The sequence below is a fragment of the Centruroides sculpturatus genome, unplaced genomic scaffold (assembly GCF_000671375.1).
Source record: "Centruroides sculpturatus isolate CEXI.00-Female unplaced genomic scaffold, Cexi_2.0 scaffold44, whole genome shotgun sequence".
NCBI classification, from domain to species: Eukaryota; Metazoa; Arthropoda; class Arachnida; order Scorpiones; family Buthidae; genus Centruroides; species Centruroides sculpturatus.
Genome location: NW_019384307.1, coordinates 635690 through 658784, shown reverse-complemented (window position 1 = coordinate 658784; position 23095 = coordinate 635690). Strand labels below are relative to the sequence as shown.

Genomic DNA, 23095 nt, shown 5'->3' with positions numbered 1-23095 from the left:
TTTTGACATTTTATAATTAAAAATATGACGTTTTTAATAAAATATCATAGCAGATAGCGCCACACGTGGTTTTAAATGTTGCCGGGAAAGCTAAGCAACTCGTTGCTATTTAGAATTATATTCATTAGTAACATATACGTTCACACGTTCTAGAGAATATGAAGGGTAAATTTTTGTCAGTTGTCTGCTTAATTAATTAAGCAATATGAAAATATACTAATGGTCTTAGCTATATTATGACCTGACATATATCCGATAAATCCAATTTCACTCTATCTTTCGCTTTTTAATTAAATTTTATTCCTGAGAAAAATAATTTCGTTAATTTCTAATTAAAAACTGTGAAATTAAGAAATTAATCTTAATATATTAATAAAAGATTTTATGAAGTTATATGGAGATTGAGCTTTTTGAAAACAATCTTAGTTAATTATATTAAATTAGGTAGGAACAAGAAATATTTCGTAATGGATATTTCATTAAGTAACACATTTAAAAAAATAAAACAATGCTTTATTTTCAGATAAAAACACAATGCTTATATATAAGCATATGCAATGTTTATACATAAGCATACTTCATGCTTAAAGAAATGTAATAGTAATGAATAATTATATTATAAACTTTACATGTTTATAAAAAAGTATCTGTCCCGTCTTCATTTTTAAATAATTTTTAAAAATACTAATTTAGTAGTGATGTGAATGCAATAGTTCTGGCTGAATCATGCACCGTGAATGATTTTCTGTATTTTATTTTTCAGAATTTTCATTCAAGAAAAGTATTTAATTTTTTATTCTTCTTAAGCACTTTTTCTTTTTTGTGATTTGTATTCTGTTTTTGCGTTTTTTATTTTTAGATGTCTTCTTTTTAGGCGTTTCGAATATAACTGGCTCCTTATTTATAAATGTGACTTTTTTCTTTTTTAGAGAAGTTGCTTTCTCTTTACTGTCCAAAGAAACTTTGTTTTCATCATCAAAACTGCTAAATTCACCATCACTCTTGTCTTCTTCATAAAATATAAATGGAATTTTCTTTTTAGAGGTGATTCCTTTCTCTTTAAAAGAACTGGGCATTTTCTTTTTGTTACTACAATATATTTCATTTTCTTCTTCATCACTATTAATCTCATCATCAATTTTACTATTCTCATACGATGTAATTGGAATTCTCTTCTTAGGAGTGGCAGCATTTCCTCTAGGAGTGATTATTTTCCTTTTTCGAGAACTTACTTTTTCATCCTCAGAATAATATTCACTTTCTTCATTAACACTGTTACCTTTATCATCACTATTGCTATCTTTATAAGATATAACTGGAACTTTCTTTTTAGAAGTGATTGTTTTCCTTTTTGGAAGTCTTATTACTTCCTTTTCATCTCCAGAATAATCACTTTCTTCATCAACATTATTAGCCTTGTCGTTGATTTTGCTTACCTTATGAAATGTAATTTTTGCTTTCTTTTTAGGAACAGTTGTTTTCTTTTCAGCAATGTTTGTTTTCCTTTTTAGAGAATTTGGCATCTTTTTAATATCAGAATAAATTTCATCATCGTAATCTTTTTCTTCATCCTCCTCCTCCTTTGTTTCTTCATCATCATCAACCTCATCAACATCTTCATTTTCATCACTATTTACTTCTTGAAAACTTTCAACTTTTGTTACTTTTTCACATTTCTTTTCTTCGTCTTCTGAATCACTGTCATCTTTATCATCTATACTTTGTATCAAATTATTTCTTTTAATTTCTTTAAATTCTTTAATGGAGGTTTGATCATCATTATTACTAGAAAAAGTATCTTCAGTCTCTAGTTTTCTGTTTTTATTTGGATTTTGTTCAATACTTTGAAGTTCATCTTTCTCTTCTGAATCTGATACAGTATTATCAAAAGTATCTTCAGTATTCTCTACCCTTTCAAGCACAGCTATGAAAAACCCATTAGTTAGACTTTTCTCTGGATAAGCTCTCAAACAAAACCTTCCAAACTCATAGTTTTTATTCCCACGTATTGGCCAAATTGGGAAAGCTTTGACAACACGAAAATTTTTGTTGCATTTACTCAAACATTCTTTTATAACTTCTTCATTTTCTATATGGTTAATAGAGCAGGTGGAATATACAATTCTCTTTACTTTTGGGAAACTTAATGCACATCTTAGCAAATTTGCTTGAAATCTTGACAATTTTTGTATCCTAGACTTAGATTTTGACAATTCATCATCCGTTATATAGTCCATTCTGTTAACCATTCCACTACCGGAGCAAGATGGATCTAGTAATATATATTCGGCATCAGAAAATTTTGAATTCTCTGGGTCAATCTCGGTAAAATTTTGAAGATAAGGTTTACAGTTTTTAACTCCTGATGAACTTACAAGTTTTTTCAAAACTGTTAATCTTTCAGAATTAATGTCACAAGCATATAATTTTCTGAATAAAAAAAATTTATATTAAATTAATATGAATCACTAACATTTTTTAAATTATTAAAATAAAAGAAGAAATTGAATGATTTATTAATTTATCTTTATCAAAATATATATACAATGTACACCACCTCCAAAACTTAGGAAAATTGGTCATTTCAAGAAGTTGTTCTTTGAAAGGTTTTATTGTATAGAAGATAGAATGATTCAAATTAAAGTTACCCTATTCAGTGTTCTAAAGAGAGAACCAAAGAGCAAAACTTTGTTAAATTTTGTTTGCATATGTTTCAGACCATGAAGAACTTTATGAAAAAAAAAAAAATAGTTCCAAAAATTACTGTTAAGGCTGCTAACTTATAATGCGGATGTAACTTGCAATAGAGGGGTGATGTGGAGTTTACATCAATTAGATTTACAAAACATTTGTAATCAATCATAATTAGCTTATTTGGGAATTATATTTAATTACTGACAATTTTAATGAAAACTGTAATGATTAACAAAGTCTTGTTTGTAAGCCTTATCCATTATTCTTTATGTGGATTGTGGTGCTCTATTACAGAAATCTCACAGGCTAAATTGGAACTGCAGATAAACATCAAATTTCTTGTTAAACTTGGAAAAAGCTAAAGTGAAATTAGGGAAATGTTAGCAAAAGAGAAAACTGCAGTTTAAAACTGAGTAAAACATTTCAGTGAGGGCAAAAAAAATGTTACTTATTGATGAGGAAGTGTTTAGCCATTTGTAAACTGTATAAATGCATGAAAAAACCATAAACTTGACCAAGTATTTCCCTAATTTCACTTCTGCTTTTTCTAAGTTTAACAAGAAATTTTGTGTTTATCCACTGTCCATTTAAGCTCTGATATTTTTGCAATAGAGCACAACTTACACAAAGAATAATGGATGTAGCTTATAAACTATGCTGCATATGACAATAACATGATTATATATTCAACATTGTAGGAACTGTCCAGCAGGTGCTGCCACAATGGATGAAGTGCAAATTTACAAACTTCATTGTCAAACCTTGTATATGTGTGTGTACATATATATACACACATCTTTTAAGTTTATAGTATTAACAATAATAATGTTATAATATTAATTTATTATAACATTATATATTACCATTATTTTCAACTTTGTAAATTATAGAATTCTATCCATAAAATTGCATTTCTATAAAGATTTATAAATGTGTTATTTATAATTCATGTAAAAATATATAAAATAAATTTCTAGAAGTCTATATTAATTCCTGAAAATTTTTTTTTATTAAGACAAACTAGAAATGAGAGTAGATGCTCAAGTATATATTAATACCATCTAAAAAATTTAATAGTACTTTTATTCAAACTGATGCAACACATATAAAATATGAAAATTTTGAATAATTTCTTGATTATATATTGCAAAACTTATTGTCTTCATCATCATCATAGTTTCAGTTAATCTATATTTGTTTTGATCATATAAAATTTTATTTTGATTTGTAAAAATATTTTCTCACTGAAAATAAATTAACTTACTAAAAATGTTTTCAAATAAATATATTAAATATTTTTTGAACAACCACAAAATATGGCAGCCAAGGATCAAAATGGTAAATTCAAAACTGATAATTAAGTATTAAAAAATATGTTGACATTCATTTAATATAAAGCTTTTAAGAATTTTGATTTTAATTGGTGTTATCTTTATATTTTGAAATTTAAAATGTTTTACAGAATATAAAACTATTTTTATAAAAGAAAAGTATAAGATGTAATAATAAAAACATTGAATGAAATAATTCAATAGGAGTAGCCAGGTGGCGAGGGAAGGCCTAGTGTATCTGGGATAGACCACCCATAAAAAATTCCTGGATTCTCACCCAGACTCAAATTATGGCCCCCAGAACAGTAAGCTGATGCCTTAGCATAAAGACAAGAATGCTAATCAATTTACAAAGTCAAGCTATTTTGGTTTAATTTTTAAATTCTGTAGCCTTTTTCATACATATATTTTTATCTCTCTCTCTAAATAAGGACAACAAAATTTAAACATATTTATAAACTTGAATGGTATCTGACAAATAATAATTACCATATATCTGCGCAGATAAGACGATAGTTGAATCATAAAAAAAAGCCCCCAAAATCTGGGGTTGTCTTATAGAACAGATACAAAAAAAACTAGATGAAATTTATATAAATTAAAACCATTATAAAAAGTGGACAAACTGTAATTATTTACTAATAGAAAGTAGAGTATGTCCACAAAATAGAATAGCCATACGATGTTTTTGTGAATAGTCAATGTCACCTGAATGCCCGAATCAGTGTGAATGTTTGCAATAATAGCAAGGTAGTGCTGCCAGATTCAAAAAAATAAAATTAGTTCATTCGAAAAATTACAAATTGGACATAATTCTGTATATGCTATACAGTGTTATTATCCAGATGTTGATCACTGATCTAAATAGTTTAGATCAGTGATCATAGGCCGTTGATAGTTTGGGGATTGTCTTATAAGACAGATATATGCTAAAACTATAAAACTTTGACGAAAATTTATACCTCATATTATCTGAATGTTGTCTTATCTGTGCAGATATACGGTAATCTGTAACATTTCAAAAATTCAATGCAGTTAGAATTCATATTCAACTAAATAAGTTCAACAGCTCAAACTGGGTAAATGTAAATGAGCACTACAGAATTTTTTATTACGAAAAAATTTAGTTGAACATGCATTTCGCAATATCACTAAGTAGCTAAATTTACAAATTATATGTGACACTTTCCAATACTACCTCCAATATTACAGATTCTGAAGGCTAACTAACCAATCATCCCTGTCATATGCTATCAAAATAGCACAGTAAAGTGTAAAGTGATGTTATTTATTTGATTAATATTCAGAATCTGTCATAATATGTAAACATTTCTTAATTCAGCCTGAAAAACATGCCATCAAAGTCAAGCAACTTTATAGAAATATTAATGCAGACTAATTCATTCTTAAATTTACCTATATGATAGTTCTATGTTTATGTTTTTGTATATATTAAAATAAAATTATATTTAATTATTTATTTAAAAATAAAGCAATCATATAACTAACATACCCAGTATTTTTCATATAGGTGGCAAGGTGAATTGTTTTAATTCCTGGAGCAGCACAACCATCAAGAACAATACTATTTGGTGGAGGTGAGAGCATTTTAGCAGCTAAATAGCTTGTCTGAAATTTTAATATTTTTATTAGAATATTTCCCAAAGTAATATGTTTACTAAATAAACATTTTCTCTCGATTTTTAATAAAAAATATGTTTTTTAAATTACCTTATCTTGTAAAATAATATGACTATCTTTATACAAAGAATTTACTGCCAAGTTCTCACTGTAAGCAAAAACAAGTAAATCTCCGAAATGAATATCTTGAATAAATTGCTTTCTTTCAAGACTTCTTATCATATCATAATATCTAAAATAAGAGAGAAAAAAAACATTTTAAAAAATTGTACGCTAAACAATACTATGTGGAAATTTTTTTGTTTAATATGTTTAATTTTGTACACAATATACAATTGGATCCTTTTAATTTGAACATATAGGAAAATCAAAAAGTTTGAAATATCCATTTTTGAAAATTAAACTGTGGTAGTTTTCTTTAAGTTTTGATTGTATTGATTTGTTAGTATTGATCAATATTCCATAATCTTTGATGATGATATACTTTTCATTCCTTTCATTACTTCAACTTTCTAACTATTGTATATATTACATGCTTGGACATTGTTGGGTTCTTAGCCACTGTTAAGTTCTTAAGGGAGAATGCACTCTAGTAGTAGAACGTTGTATTTTTATGTAGCAAAGAAACGGTTATAACGGTTGGACTGAACACTGGTCACGTCCTACTCATCTGGCTGACCCGAACAAAAAGACAACCCCGAATGTCGCACTCACACGTAAATGTCACTTTATGGGTTCCAGATTGAACCCTGGTCGTTACGTGTTCACATGTGGTAAACACCTGATCCAACACGTGGTAAACACCTGACCCAACAGACATCATAAACAGCTCCACTAACCCAAATGCTACTAAAACTGTGAAACAAGTTTGCTCATTTCCAAGTGTTTATAAGAACTCTTGCATGCTGTGGAATCCTTGAAATGATTATTTGCTACTTCACATTTTAGTGTCTTATTTTTGAAATATGACATTTACTAACTGCAAATTATCCAAATTATATCAATTTGGATAATTTTTTTTTAAAAAGTTTAAATAAATTGTATTTTTAACCAATAATTAAATATGAATTTCAAGGGAAATACTAATGGATTCAAATAATGCAATAATTCAACTTAATCAGATTTAACTGTATTTGATATTAAATTTAATAGAATAATTTTCTTTTCACTAACTTATGCTTAAAAACTTAATTTTAATCTTCAAAATGATTTAAGAAGTTTTTTATGTGGAAACATTTGAAAATTCTCAAAATGACTTCCAATCTAACATATTAGTGTAGCTTTTTTCATATTATAGAAGCATGCAGAAACAAAATTTAATATGTCCCTAACAGCTGACTTATCTAATTATTTCCTTCAACAAATGGGTTAAGATGATTACATTCATGTAATCATCTTTACACTTGTTTGTTTACATCTTTGCTTGTTATTATGGAACAAGCAAACATATTTTGTTTCAAGTGAAATATACATTTTGATAATATAACTGTGAAAGATTATAAAACAAGAATTTGCAAATCAAAATATGAGATTTAGAAAAAACAAAGCACTGATTCTGACCATGTTATGCAGATGGAACCTGGGGCTGTATTCTGGTCATCGTCTCTCACAAGCCAGTCACTAATTGGCTAATCATTTGTTTATGTCTTAAGAGATCATTGTATCTCTCCAAACGCAATTCTGGACAACTTTTTCTCTCAAAGATTTGTTTCTCAAAGACGAGTGGATAGTTGTCTTTTGACTTGTCCCTCGATTTCAATATATCCAATATGGATGGCTGGATGCTACTACTTGCACCGTACAATTGTATTAGAGAATGTTCTCTATCTCAGGAAAGTATATTTCAAGAGAGAAAATGCTTATGATTTTTTTCCAGTGCTTACTCGAAAATGCCACTGATTCCATTCTCTTTTTAAATTATCTTACATCAATTACTGAACTATTGAATATGATGTTAATCTTACTTAAATAGTTAAGGAGAAATTAGATAGTAATATTTTGAAAGATATCTAAGTATGTAAAATACTTTTCTAACTTAGGTTATTAAAATTTTTATTTCTTAAGAGACAATTTGACATTACAATCTGTAAAAATGTTATAAAACAAAAAACATAACTTCTTCAAAATCACATTCTTTTTTTAAATGCGTGCTTTCCTTGCCACATGATCTATAATTACATATTCTGCATTTTCGAAAATTTTACAATTTTATTGGTTAAAATTCTATACCATGTTGCGCACGAACACGTATAATCAACCTAGTAGAGTCGTGATATCATCAACTTAAACAAGATCATTAAAAGTGACCAGAATTACCATTGTCTCTGAGAGATGAATTTTGTCTCTCGTTTTGAAGTCATTCATCTCAGAAAGACGAGACAAGAGATAAGTGACCAGAATACAGCCCCTGAAAAGGATCCTAAATAATATGTCATCCCATTCTCTAGAAATAATAATTGAAAGTTTTGACAAAGTATATAATTGTAGAGTTAAATAAAACTTATTCATCTCTCACACCAATATTGTTCTACAAATGAAATTTATATTGAAAGGAAAACTGAGGATAGTCTGTTCAGTGAAAGTTGAGATTTTCAAGGTTTTTTAATGAATGGTTAGTTATGTTTATTTGATAATTTCTATTTGATATAACTTTATAACTTAAAAAAGAAAGAAACATTACTAACTTGTTTAATGTTATACATTTTTTCTGATACTTTACTTGTTGGTAACCATCGTTTTCAAGTTTTTGCAAAACATCAGCTACTGTTGTCAAAATTGTGTTTACTCGAACATAACGTGGGAGCATACCTACAACAAATTCAAGAAATTCAGAAATTAAATAAAACACTAAATAATTTCAATACTTAAACAACTTTTCATCAATTGCTTTATTGGAATATAGCATACAAGAGCAATTGAATATAATACATCAGCAACTAAACCCAATTACAATACAAAAAGCAAAATAGTGTAAGGAAAACAATTCTTAAACATAGAGAGAAATAAGTTGTGAAAAACTCAAAGAACAATGTATTCATATTATTAATGAATTAAACAAAATTTTAAAAAATATGGGTTGTGTGTGGAAGGGAAAAGACAAGCACGAAACAGGAAAGATTGTATATGGAAATAGTAGTAAACATCAATTTAAAATAACAAAGTTAAAATATTAAATATATGACTTTTAAGTAAATTACAGAGTATTTTATAATATAATACACACAAATTATTTATATACTGTAGATCAGAATTAAATTAGCAGAGAAATATAAGTAAAATAACAAGAATTTTATAAATATATAAGTAATTTCCTATTCCTGTTTGTCATTCCTCATTCTGTTGATTTTATTATGTATCTTTTCTTATATTATTGTTTGAAAATAAGATTGTTATGTAAAAGAAAGTTAACATTCTATAAAATATATGCAGACTCTAGAGGTGATCACAGCCAAAATGCATTTTATTATTGATGTATTTGAATTAAAATTTTCTATGCTTTCTTCATAAAAATACGTAATGTGGAGTGTAAACTTTTAAGTTTCATTCAAGTTAAGATTCATTAAAAATATGATAAAAGACATATTATTAAACTATATATAATATAAAAAGCTTATTTTATAACTTTAAAAACATTTGAATTCCAAATTTATATAAATGAACTTGGAACTTTAAATATTTCTAAAACTGCAGAATTTTGTATTATGTTTAACCACTCAGCAGTGAGCGACGACTATAGTCGTCAAGGGTGATCGTGTGGCAATGATGAGGTACTACTATAGTCGTCAAACTCTTTTGGGGGGTATCGCCAAAAACTAGCCTAAAACTATTGCGAAAAAAAAATTCACATAAAAAATGAATTATGCAACAATAAAAAAAGACTTTTCTTTACTAGATGTGGCTGTTTACAAAATCTTTTTCTGAAACAGTAATGAGAAAAAACGCGTGGAAAAATACTTTAAAAATATTCCACATTTATTCTCCGCTACTGGGGGTAGAATCATATCTAAATAGTCCAGTGTTGAAAGGTTAATATTTTTATTCCAAAAGATAAACTTTTAATAGTCTGAAAACATTAAGGTTATTCAATATTTGTTAGAAATAAGAAATTTATAAAAAATGTAAAGTTTGTTTAAATTTATCAAAATAAAACTGAAACGTTCATACTAGGCTTAAATATATCTTTCACCAATTCTTCAGCAGATGCAGCAGATTTTTCTTTTAAATGTTTTTCCAATGCTTCTTTCAATCTTGACTCATATTTTAAAATTATATTTACAGGTTCACTATTTCCAGGCAATTTTTTCAAACCAAGTAACAGATCATAAACCAAAACCCAAGCAAGATATATGTCAAATTTCTTCTCCTTTTCAAATAATTTAACTTTATTTACAATGCATGCTAGTGCATGTTTATATCTCAATGATTCATAAACAAGTGCATATAATGTCTTCACCTGAAATAGTACAAGAAAAAAAAATATCAATATTTTTGATTTATAAATAAACTTATAAACAAATAAATTCTGATGCATTTTATGGTAGTTACAGAGAAAGGTTCTAAACTGTTGATTTGAAATTTTCCAATAAGATGCAATATTATAAAACAGTAAAGTATTTAAAGTTATGAAATAAGACAATTATTGCAAGATTTCAATGAGCTAGATAAAAAATATTTGATATCACATCACCGAACAATCTATCAAAATTAAAATATAGTTCACTTCACGCCAGCGTTTAGAAATTAAATATAGGACACTTCCGTGTTGCAGTATTATAGACAGCAATTCGTTAAATTTCAGATATGCTCACTAGTACTTTCAACAGTTTACAACCGTCATCCTCAGGCGAAATCGAATACCTTTGGTTTCGAATTGACAGCTTTTAATGGACTTTTCAAATTACGTAATGCACGTGCATTACGTAATTTGAAAAGTCCATTAAAAGCTGTCAATTCGAAACCAAAGGTATTCGATTTCGCCTGAGGATGACGGTTGTAAACTGTTGAAAGTACTAGTGAGCATATCTGAAATTTAACGAATTGCTGTCTATAATACTGCAACACGGAAGTGTCCTATATTTAATTTCTAAACGCTGGCATGAAGTGAACTATATTTTAATTTTGATAGATTGTTCGGTGATGTGATATCAAATATTTTTTATCTAGCTCATTGAAATCTTGCAATAATTGTCTTATTTCATAACTTTAAATACTTTACTGTTTTATAATATTGCATCTTATTGGAAAATTTCAAATCAACAGTTTAGAACCTTTCTCTGTAACTACCATAAAATGCATCAGAATTTATTTGTTTATAAGTTTATTTATAAATCAAAAATATTGATATTTTTTTTTCTTGTACTATTTCAGGTGAAGACATTATATGCACTTGTTTATGAATCATTGAGATATAAACATGCACTAGCATGCATTGTAAATAAAGTTAAATTATTTGAAAAGGAGAAGAAATTTGACATATATCTTGCTTGGGTTTTGGTTTATGATCTGTTACTNATAAAATTAATGGGAAAGACATTGTAAACGACAGCGTATCTCATTGGTCGAGATATATATCGTTTGAGGACTGAACTGTTTAGTATGGGAATTGAGTGTGTATACATTAGAACCAACTGAGTGTGTATATATTAGAATGTATACACACTCAATTGGCTGTTCGCCCTTTGAGTCATGTCAAATGATTTCGAGTGAAATGACGGCTCAGACGATACTAATATGAATCTTCCTTTAACCGCCTCAGCCATCCGACTCGCCGCTACTACTAGACACGGGTTTCCGCATTTTTACGAAAATCCATTATAATAAAGTCGACTTGTATCTAGAACTTCAGGACGCATTATTCCCAAAACTCGAGGCGGGAAAATTTCCATATGCAACAGTCATTATTACAGACTACAGAGAATCGTGATTTCATTCAATTATATGACTATTTTTTTTTAACTCTCCGCCCTCTGGGCACTAAGAGGGCCTTTTTTTGCTAACCCATTATGGGTTCGGCCAGGCCTACAATGGGGCTGCCGGGTGGTGAAGGACGGGGTCCGACATATCCAAACGGACCACCCCCGAAAAATTCCTGAGGATTTTTCGACCCGTTCGGATTCAAACCCGGATCCCACAGAGCGGTGGGCTTCCACCTTGACCGCTCGGCTATCCGGCCGCTTTTATTATGTGACTATCAATGACCATCTCCAATAGAATTAGTTTCAACTTAATTCTATTGGAGAAATTTCAAATTGAAATCTCTCTTGTACACCAAAAATTATAGTAATCAGGCATCGCTTTCGTTTGCATTGACAATACATAGTTTAAAGCTAACCTGCAATAATTGCGACACATTTTGATCATATAAAAACCTTCGTTATCAAAATCTTAAGGTGGGTTGAATTCTGAGATTTGTTTTTCTTTATCGAACTATAATCACTAGCGAGGTTGCGGCCGAAGTTTTAAACGCGAAAACGCGTACGTCAGACGTTCGGCGCCGCTTTCCCGTAAGCCTAGAAGTTCGACAATGGTGTTTGGAACGTCGAGCATGATTCCACCGACTATCCAAACGCCATTGTCAAACTTCTAGGCTTACGGGAAAGCGGCGCCGAACGTCTGACGTACGCGTTTTCGCGTTTAAAACTTCGGCCTCAACCTCGCTAGTGATTATAGTTCGATAAAGAAAAACAAATCTCAGAATTCAACCCACCTTAAGATTTTGATAACGAAGGTTTTTATATGATCAAAATGTGTCGCAATTATTGCAGGTTAGCTTTAAACTATGTATTGTCAATGCAAACGAAAGCGATGCCTGATTACTATAATTTTTGGTGTACAAGAGAGATTTCAATTTGAAATTTCTCCAATAGAATTAAGTTGAAACTAATTCTATTGGAGATGGTCATTGATAGTCACATAATAAAAGCGGCCGGATAGCCGAGCGGTCAAGGTGGAAGCCCACCGCTCTGTGGGATCCGGGTTTGAATCCGAACGGGTCGAAAAATCCTCAGGAATTTTTCGGGGGTGGTCCGTTTGGATATGTCGGACCCCGTCCTTCACCACCCGGCAGCCCCATTGTAGGCCTGGCCGAACCCATAATGGGTTAGCAAAAAAAGGCCCTCTTAGTGCCCAGAGGGCGGAGAGTTAAAAAAAAATAGTCATATAATTGAATGAAATCACGATTCTCTGTAGTCTGTAATAATGACTGTTGCATATGGAAATTTTCCCGCCTCGAGTTTTGGGAATAATGCGTCCTGAAGTTCTAGATACAAGTCGACTTTATTATAATGGATTTTCGTAAAAATGCGGAAACCCGTGTCTAGTAGTAGCGGCGAGTCGGATGGCTGAGGCGGTTAAAGGAAGATTCATATTAGTATCGTCTGAGCCGTCATTTCACTCGAAATCATTTGACATGACTCAAAGGGCGAACAGCCAATTGAGTGTGTATACATTCTAATATATACACACTCAGTTGGTTCTAATGTATACACACTCAATTCCCATACTAAACAGTTCAGTCCTCAAACGATATATATCTCGACCAATGAGATACGCTGTCGTTTACAATGTCTTTGCCATTAATTTTATTAAAATTCTCTGTTTTTGCTCCCATGCCAGATATTAGTTATTAGATGATTCTACGTGTCAAACTAAATAAACATAAAAGAATGTCTCGCATAGGTTGTGGCATTCTTACATCTTCAACGATTGGCTGATTTCTTTAGGATGATCGAAGTTTCTAGTGTTCTCCACTTAAATTTAATACATTTAAATAAAGAAATTATAAATGTAAATATCTTCAGTTGTGCTTTGATAAATTATTTGGCAATTTAAAATCTATTTGAAAACTGTAAATAATCTAGCAATTGCTGTAATGTTAGTACAGTGGTTCCCATCCTAAGGCCGCGGAACACCATTCAATGCTAATGCTTCGCTTATATGAGTATTCATATCAGCAGAGCATTAGCATCAATACATTTAAAAATCGATAAGCAATTTCATATTTACCATTCCGACAAAACAATAAAGCAATAAACTAAGAAATTTTATTGCATTGAATAAAATATTAAACATGGAATTCTCTACGAATAAAGTAATATGCTGTACTAGTGTACTACATTGGAATAAATTTGTAATGAAATCCTCTTTTTTTCGTGGAATACTCGGAACCCCTGCTCTAATGCGTTCTCTTGTAACGCCAATTTGTTTTCAGAACGCAACTATCGCTTTGTAGAAGAACATAGTAACACAGATATAACATTGTATAATTATTAATATTTATTCTTATANATTATGTAAACAAAATGATTTATGAATATCATGAATAATAGCTATAAATACGATATAAAGACTTTAGTTAAAATGATGAAATTAAATTAAAAAGTCAATTTTAATAAAAATTTGTTTTTTCTTTGTTATATTAAATAGCTGTAGTTCATAAGTACAGTACATATTATTCTAATTCTTGCTTAATTAATTTTATTTGATGCAATAAAAGTACATACTAATTCAATTAAGTGTATTATTTATGAATTTTTCTTGGTGATTGAACTTAATTAGTTCATAAATGTTATATATGTAGTTTTGTTTTATTTTGTTTTTAATTAATTTTATCTAAAATTGTTCTTTAGTTTTTTATTGACATGGGCAATGTTGAATTCAAGAGGATACTGAGGGATTCCCTCAAAATATTCTTTTGGAGAAAAAAGTCTAAAGATAACACTACCCTAATTCAAATCTGTCTGGATCACATTAAGCTATAATGCATCATTGCTTGCTGTTGCTGCTATAACCTTTATTATAGAATATAAAGATGCACAATAAGTAATATGACAAATTATTAACCAACGAACAAAATGGCTCAATGCAATGTAATAAGAATCAAACCTGACTGCATTGCATTGCTCCATTATTGAAATGCTGCTGACATCAATTTATTTCAGATGAGATCTTGTTTTAAGAGCGTCAATTCATACTACAAATTCAACATTTAGAAAGGTCAATACTCTCGACGCAAACCAATTTGACCCACTAGAGGGACCTACCCAATAACCAAACAAAAGGTTTTGTGACCCTTTGTCTTAACTTGTTCCTTTGTTCGAACTACTGTCTGTCGACACGTGCGGACATTCGTCCTACTGCTATGTAAAGACTCTTGTACTATAATTCATAGATTAAAGGAAGATACCTTAACCAGTGTAATATGTTTCATCTAAGTGTCTCTCTGCTGATTCTGAATTAACCACAAGAAACTCTTCTGTACGACTCCAAAAGAATGCAGCAGATTCGTTAATAAAACCCAAATGGTTAATGTCCAGATACGTGGACCGTCATGGCGGCACTTCCTGTTTCAGCCTCGAAACCAGACGGTTTGCAGACGACGTGTCACGTGACTACGCGAGCGAACGGCGGCGGCTGTCATGGCGCCTCATCGCTGATTCCAGCAAAGAAAAGGAAACAGTGGGGACGCACATTCTAACCTAACCTAACCTATTCTAATTATATAATTGGTAATAATTATGCTAATTTATTAGAATAGGTTAGGTTAGGTTAGGACGTGCGTCGGTGCGTCACGTGACACGTCGTCTGCAAACCGTCTGGTTTCGAGGCTGAAACAGGAAGTGCCGCCATGACGGTCCACGTATCTGGACATTAACCAATAAAATAATTACATTATTATACTCACTTCAGTCTTTCTAACCTTAGACGCATGGGAATATATTAAATTTTTAATACTTCCCCTTTTTTCATCGATCAGTCGTAAAACAGTAGCTACTGTTTCATATATTCTTAGATGAGCGTTTTCGGGTTTGTTTCCAAAGTTTTTCTGATCACGCTTTACCATGGAAGCGGCCATTTTGAAATACATAAAAATTTCTAAGTGTTGCCAGATTGTGGAAAAAACATTTTTAAGGAAATTTTTTAATTATATTTTCGATTACATTTTAAATTAGTTACTATTGATTAATATTGATTAGTTAATTGTAATGATATCATATATATATATATATATATAATACAAAGTATTTCTAAAGGCGTGCGCAATTTTATAGTTCAATAGCTAAAGAACTGTCAAAACTATGTGTAAATACTCGTACGGCCGGATGGCCGAGCGGTCAAGGTGGCAACCTATCCCTCTGGGGGACCCGGGCTCGAATCCAAATGGGTCGAAATATCTCTAGGAATTTTCGGGGGTGGTCTATCCGGATATGTCGGGATCCCCTGGTAGAACTGATTTATTTTATTTTGTTTACAGATTCAGTTAGTGAAGCTTAAATATTCGCAATAGAAGAGAAAATAAACTGTGTGCTTTAGTTTACAGGGTAATATAAGAAAGTATGGTATGTTTATTGTAATAAATAGCTTAATTTCTTCTATTAATAGCGAGGTTGCGGCCGAAGTTTTAAACGCGAAAACGCGTACGTCAGACGTTCGGCGCCGCTTTCCCGTAAGCCTAGAAGTTCGACAATGGTGTTTGGAACGTCGAGCAAGATTCCACCGACTATCCAAACGCCATTGTCAAACTTCTAGGCTTACGGGAAAGCGGCGCCGAACGTCTGACGTACGCGTTTTCGCGTTTAAAACTTCGGCCTCAACCTCGCTAGTGATTATAGTTCGATAAAGAAAAACAAATCTCAGAATTCAACCCACCTTAAGATTTTGATAACGAAGGTTTTTATATGATCAAAATGTGTCGCAATTATTGCAGGTTAGCTTTAAACTATGTATTGTCAATGCAAACGAAAGCGATGCCTGATTACTATAATTTTTGGTGTACAAGAGAGATTTCAATTTGAAATTTCTCCAATAGAATTAAGTTGAAACTAATTCTATTGGAGATGGTCATTGATAGTCACATAATAAAAGCGGCCGGATAGCCGAGCGGTCAAGGTGGAAGCCCACCGCTCTGTGGGATCCGGGTTTGAATCCGAACGGGTCGAAAAATCCTCAGGAATTTTTCGGGGGTGGTCCGTTTGGATATGTCGGACCCCGTCCTTCACCACCCGGCAGCCCCATTGTAGGCCTGGCCGAACCCATAATGGGTTAGCAAAAAAAGGCCCTCTTAGTGCCCAGAGGGCGGAGAGTTAAAAAAAAATAGTCATATAATTGAATGAAATCACGATTCTCTGTAGTCTGTAATAATGACTGTTGCATATGGAAATTTTCCCGCCTCGAGTTTTGGGAATAATGCGTCCTGAAGTTCTAGATACAAGTCGACTTTATTATAATGGATTTTCGTAAAAATGCGGAAACCCGTGTCTAGTAGTAGCGNTGAATATTTATTAACTTTTTCAGTTATTTTTTAATTGTGAATATTTGGAAAAGCAATTATTATCATTATAAATATTGAATATTTAATAATAGTCTATCCATTATAGTTTCGGGTATTAAATCTATTTTAATTTAATACTCTGTGTTCATGTCATTAATAAGGTTTAAATATGTATTACAGTATGAATTCGATTTAATGCTCTTCAAAGAATGGGTAAGAAAATATATAAAATCTAAACATCCAAACATGCATAATATATAAATGCATATGTATATGCATTTAGAATGGCTAAAATTCTTCCATGAAAGCTTTTATTTCATAAAGTATACTTCTAATGTTACAACTATTGTCATCTCTAAACACGTTTTATACAAAGACAATAAACTATTAAGCTGTCTTTTGAAAGTAGTGAAGAATGTTTGTTTCCGGTTGAGAATTTGATGTGTCTTCATCGCTGTATCTTCCAAGTTTAAAGCTTAAATAAATGCATTTTCACTGCCATTATGCATTAAGTAGCCTACTTACTTCATTTTGCATTTTGTACTTGTTATTATAATATCAGCTGTACAAGAATACTGCTTGTGGACCGCAGAATATACAGCAAACTTTGAAAACTGACGTGAAATTGCTTTAATTGCTATGACGATAGTTCAGTAGTGGCTTCCAAAGCGCCCAGAACTATAGAATGTTGTGTCTTCTCACTATCACAAGGTGATGAAACCTGATAATTCATTGAATTTATATAATTATCCTGACCATCCGAACATAAAATACAATACATTTTTGTTTTACGAAAAAATACGGTGAAAATTCATCTAGGGATCGAATTTTTTACGTGTTAAATCCCGAAAATACGCGAAATCGAAAGGGACTGTAGTAATGTTAACATTGGTTTATGGAGATTTAGAGAGAACGATGAAAATACGTTAATTCGAGTTTTTACTATATTTAATATACTAAGAAAGTATATTTTTCACTTTAAATTTTCTTTATTATAATGATATTTTGTAATTCCTATTGCCTATTCAGCTTGTGATATTCCAAAAGAAAGTTTTATGACACCTCTCTCACTGTGAGGATCAAATATACGAAGGTGACGGAGCATGAATCTGTGTAAAAGTTATATTTAGCTTCCTCATAAGTATTCATGAAGGTGTCGGCTGGTATTTACTATACAAGCACGTAAGAGATATCTGACAGATCCATTTTGATAACGTAAACTATTTGCTATTCACTATACAGTATTTCGAAAGCACTTTATAAAACAATACGTTATTTGAAATCATGACCTTTATATATATATTTTTAACCACATTTTAAAAAGATATCTCCTTAAAATAGAAACGTGCTTATAGTTAGGATTTCTGCCCTATTTATTTATAAACTCAATATATAATCACAGTACTTTTGGAATGAAAAGGATACAAGTGACTTTTGACTCACCCTGCATTAATCTAATAACCAAAGGTTATTAGATTAATGCACAAATTTCTGTTTTTTCTTCATTCAGATTAGATAATGACTTTCAAGAAAATTATAGATTAGTTGAATATCGAAGGTATATGAATAAGTTGTACAGAAATCGCTGGTAAGAATGAAATAAATCAATTTAATGAATAGTTTTCATAGTTCCTGTAAAGACATGTAACACCAAGAATTAAAACATTAAATATTTTGGTATTTCACATGCTGATCGACGAGATATCGCATTACTTAGTAATTAGGCTATTATATAATTTTAAACAGGAACATTTTAAGAAGCAATATCCTTATAAGAAAACAAATATCGTTTCATCAAATGACAAATTGAACGAATCGTTCGGTATAAACTAATGAACCGTTCCAAATTCACAGAGAAGTATCGTTCACTTCGAATAAATTTTAAATTTTAATACTGTAGTTAGATTTATAACTATTGTTTAAATACATTTTAGCAATTATGAACTAATTTATGTTGATATTTTCAAAAATAAAATATTCAAGTGAGTCATTTTCGTTTCCTTAGCTATATATGACGTCATATTTCGAATTATAGGAATGAATTAAATGGAATTTATTGTTACTATAGCATTATTTGTTTTAAAAACATTACTTAAAATACGCAATTTTTCACGGAATTCCTTATCTTCCTTATCGGGGATTACACGTAACTAAAAAAAAGTATCATTTAAATTGCAAAAAACGAGAGAGTCCGATATATTTATTGCCTTATTTAAACTAAAATTGAATAATAAATAATTATTTCCTTCTTTCGGATATTAAAGAAATTAGATTAAATTAGATTAAGCTAATTACAACTCTTAATCAGTAGGACCAAGGATCATGCCAAGCTAGAAACTAAATTCTAGCAGAAAAAAATTTAAAATATTGATTTAAATACCTGAATTCATATTTAATAAAATAAAATTCTAAATGTTTACAAATTTCTTTGTACATCTAAATTTTTATATTTTAAACATAGGCTTATTTTNATAATTATTATTTAAAAATATATATATATATATATATATGTCCTTCATTCATAATTTTTCATCCAGTAAGCTTAATTGTATATATATTTAGATACTGTATCACGCGATAACCGTATATACAATTACATAACTTTATATATAGTAATTTAATTGTATATAAGTTTCTCATATGATATTCAGAACGAAAACAAGTTCTCAATTTTGAAAACGTCCTCTGTTTATATATATATACTTAGTAATTTAACTGTATTGTAGTCCTAAAAAGTACATTATTTATATATCTTATTGATTCAAACACAACATAAAATGTATAAATATAACCCATTACAATTTTTTAATGAAAATCTTTATGACATCATTCAGCTATAAGTTAAAATCTAAAATTTTAGAGAGATTTCCAATACATTATTTTCGATAGATATCGATCTTGCATTATGAAGTAATATTAAAAATATAATAGGTTAATAAGTAATTATTTGATAAATCTAAGTACATGTTTTTCTCTATTTTCGTTATTTCAGATAATTATCCGCAATGCAATTTGTTTATAATATCAATAAGTTTATCGATTTCCAATGGGGTGTAGATAATGGGTATGTTTCACTAGAAAAACTAAAAGTTAGATATTTAAAAAATTCAATAAAATAATAAGATTAAAAGTAATATTCTTATGATATAAACCATATAAAAATAAGTTAGCATTTTTAACTTACAATTTTCATAATATTATTTGGAAATTTTGTTGTACAAGTTTACTTCTTTATACGCACAAAGGCGTATAAAGAATCTTTCTGTTTTAATTATGCCTAAAACTTAAGTTTTTTTCACAATTTTCAATATATTTTTTAGTTGCATCGAATCAAATTCGGTTCTTTGTTATTCCACGAAAATCCCTATTCAAAGATTCATCAAGAAACTCTTCGATGTTCCTAATGGCCTTCAAGAAGAACTTTCACAATTTTAGCCTTACAGTGTAAATATGTTCAATTCTGATCAGAGATATTAATTTACATTGATAACAATTCTTACAAAATGTGTCACTATGCACTAGAATACATTAAAAACTTCGGAAATTTAATTTTGTATCCTTTAGAAAATCATTTGAAAGTTCATTCAGTCATTTTATTAATAAAAACGAGAGGTTTGTNTATGGTAATAATAATATAATAATAATAGTTATGTATGTATTATAATTATTTGACTCAAAATACTACTACTATATTTTTATACAATTAGACTAACTTGATAAATTATTAATGAATGCCCTCCAAATTGAGAGCATGTCATATATATATATATATATATATATATGTCCTTCATTCATAATTTTTCATCCAGTAAGCTTAATTGTATATATATTTAGATACTGTATCACGCGATAACCGTATATACAATTACATAACTTTATATATAGTAATTTAATTGTATATAAGTTTCTCATATGATATTCAGAACGAAAACAAGTTCTCAATTTTGAAAACGTCCTCTGTTTATATATATATACTTAGTAATTTAACTGTATTGTAGTCCTAAAAAGTACATTATTTATATATCTTATTGATTCAAACACAACATAAAATGTATAAATATAACCCATTACAATTTTTTAATGAAAATGTAGTTAAACTAAGTTGTATTTTAACACACAAATGTAAACTTACTTAAAATTAAAATTAAATTTATATTGTATATATAAATATATATACACACTAATTGTATGGATGTTTACAGTTATCTTCACCAGATATTATTGGTTTATATGTTAAATTAAACTCATTACTTATCTAAATTAATTAATCGATTAATATTCATTTTGTTTATATACTGTAATTACTATTATATATTTTTTTCCTGTAGCTGTAACATTAAAAAAGTTTACTACTATTCAATTACATTTTCTTTTTTTATCATATTATCTTTTTAAATAATTGTAAAAATGAGGGGAAAACATTTTTGCTGCTTTTATTGAATAATCAGATATTATATTACTACTTTTAATTTTTAATTTAAATTATATAAATGATAAATAACTGAAAATTAAGAAGTTGAATAAGATTACAACTAATGAAATTTACAATAATCAGCAATGAATTGCCTAACTTTCCAGGCGAGAGTTAAAACTGTTTATGGCGCCGTGTGTTAAGAGATTTTATTTTAAAATACTTTATACATTATTAATTATTATAAAGTGTCAAAAAGCTTAATTTTGAAGATAGATATGAGTTTTATATATAAAAAAATTGTAAATGATAATAGCGAGTAAAATTATCGTTAAATCCTATTCGAGATATGACACACGACCCCCCTTTGTCTCTTCACCCCCTCGACCTTTAACCACCAAAATTTAATAGCATCAATATCCCTCAACACAAACTTCCTTGCAAAATTTCATAAATTTTCGACAAAAGACACAAGAGTTATTAAGTTTCAAACAGGATGAACAAAATTGTGCCCCTCACACATACACACACAAACACACTAAAAACTAACCATACATACAGAAAAATCCCGCAATTTTCTGCATTTCTAGACGTTTCATAAACACGTTTCACGTACAGATTTCACAAATTTAATTCAACCGTTAAGATGGCCCAAAAATCAGTTAACCGAAATATATATATAAGTTTTATATATATTTTTGTCGGTTAACTGATTTCTGGGCCACTTTTTTATATTACCTATCGAACGAAAAAAACAAAATATTTATCAAAAAAAGTTCAAATTTCTAGCGTGAAAAAATGTATAAATTTATTGGTTAGAAAATGATAATGTGACAAGGTCAAAGATTAAATTGATTTAAGTCTGTTGTTTGCATTGAATCATTCTTAAATCAGACGAGAAGTATTGTTAGATTTTGTAAGTACAGTACATTTGTTTTACATTTTATTATTTAAAAATATATATGTATATATATATAAAGCTGTAAACTTCACAGGTAGATTGCTGTTATAATAAGTTGAATCAGCTCTGTAAAAAGGGATCAGGATAACAATGATTTTAATTTAAGGAATAAAAAAAAATATGGTTGATAACTATGGAAAATTCACCTTATAAGTTAGATCAATTAATTATTCAAAATGTAAAATATTTAATATTCAATTATCATGAATTTTTACAATAATTTTTATATCAGATCAGTGGCGCATTATACCTTTATGGGACGCAGGCAAATTTGAATTAGGAGGGGCTTCATGTACTGTACAACGTTAACTTCAGACATTTTTCTTGGTGGGAATGTTTTGGAAAAATATGTTCTTATAAAAAGTTGGTTTGAGGGTCCATGTTGGTGGGGACCCTTTCTGTCCATAGAATAACCTGCCACTGTATCAGATCAAAGAGGATAGCATTTATAAGGCTACGCATAAAAAATTCTTAGTTTAATGTTTAATTTTAACAAAGTAAAATGTCAAAAATATTTCAGATTAACATTTACAAGCATTTTTTATTGGTTGATTTAACAATATTTTTACTATCAGTAAGATTGTGTTGTAATAAACCAAAGATATCCTAGAAGAGTAGCCGTGCAGAAAGTGTCAATATACTGCTTGACTACTCTTTTAGGATGTCTTATAGTGTCAATATGTTCAAGTTCTCATCCGAGATATTAGTCTACGTTGCTAACGATTTTCTCCAAATATGTTTCCATTCGATAGAATTTAAGTAAATCTTTCAATTTACAATGTTCGAAT

General features: G+C 29.5%; 1 protein-coding gene across 2 annotated transcripts; it reads right to left on the bottom strand.

Annotated features, from left to right (window-relative positions):
• Nucleotides 1-495: 495 nt before the first annotated feature.
• Nucleotides 496-15511, bottom strand: LOC111619548 (probable 28S rRNA (cytosine-C(5))-methyltransferase). Of its 2 annotated transcripts, none has more exons than XM_023361296.1 (6): nucleotides 15349-15511; nucleotides 9831-10119; nucleotides 8351-8474; nucleotides 5757-5898; nucleotides 5539-5654; nucleotides 496-2430 (listed from the first exon to the last, which is right to left on the bottom strand). In XM_023361296.1, the coding sequence occupies exons 1-6, from the start codon at nucleotides 15505-15507 to the stop codon at nucleotides 786-788; spliced, it is 2475 nt and encodes an 824-aa protein (XP_023217064.1). In that variant the 5' UTR covers nucleotides 15508-15511; the 3' UTR covers nucleotides 496-785. The 2 variants fall into 2 exon arrangements, with proteins under 2 accessions (XP_023217064.1, XP_023217073.1); XM_023361305.1 differs by lacking the exon at nucleotides 15349-15511 and adding an exon at nucleotides 14851-14984.
• Nucleotides 15512-23095: the final 7584 nt, after the last annotated feature.

Excerpts from the sequence above, each read along its gene's own strand:
- LOC111619548 (XM_023361296.1), bottom strand. The coding sequence starts at position 15,507 with ATGGTAAAGCGTGATCAGAAAAACTTTGGAAACAAACCCGAAAACGCT. Across the intron at positions 5,899-8,350 it reads AAATGTATAACATTAAACAA|ATATTATGATATGATAAGAA; the intron begins GTTAGTAATGTT and ends CTCTTATTTTAG. Across the intron at positions 2,431-5,538 it reads ACCTATATGAAAAATACTGG|AAAATTATATGCTTGTGACA; the intron begins GTATGTTAGTTA and ends TTTTTTATTCAG.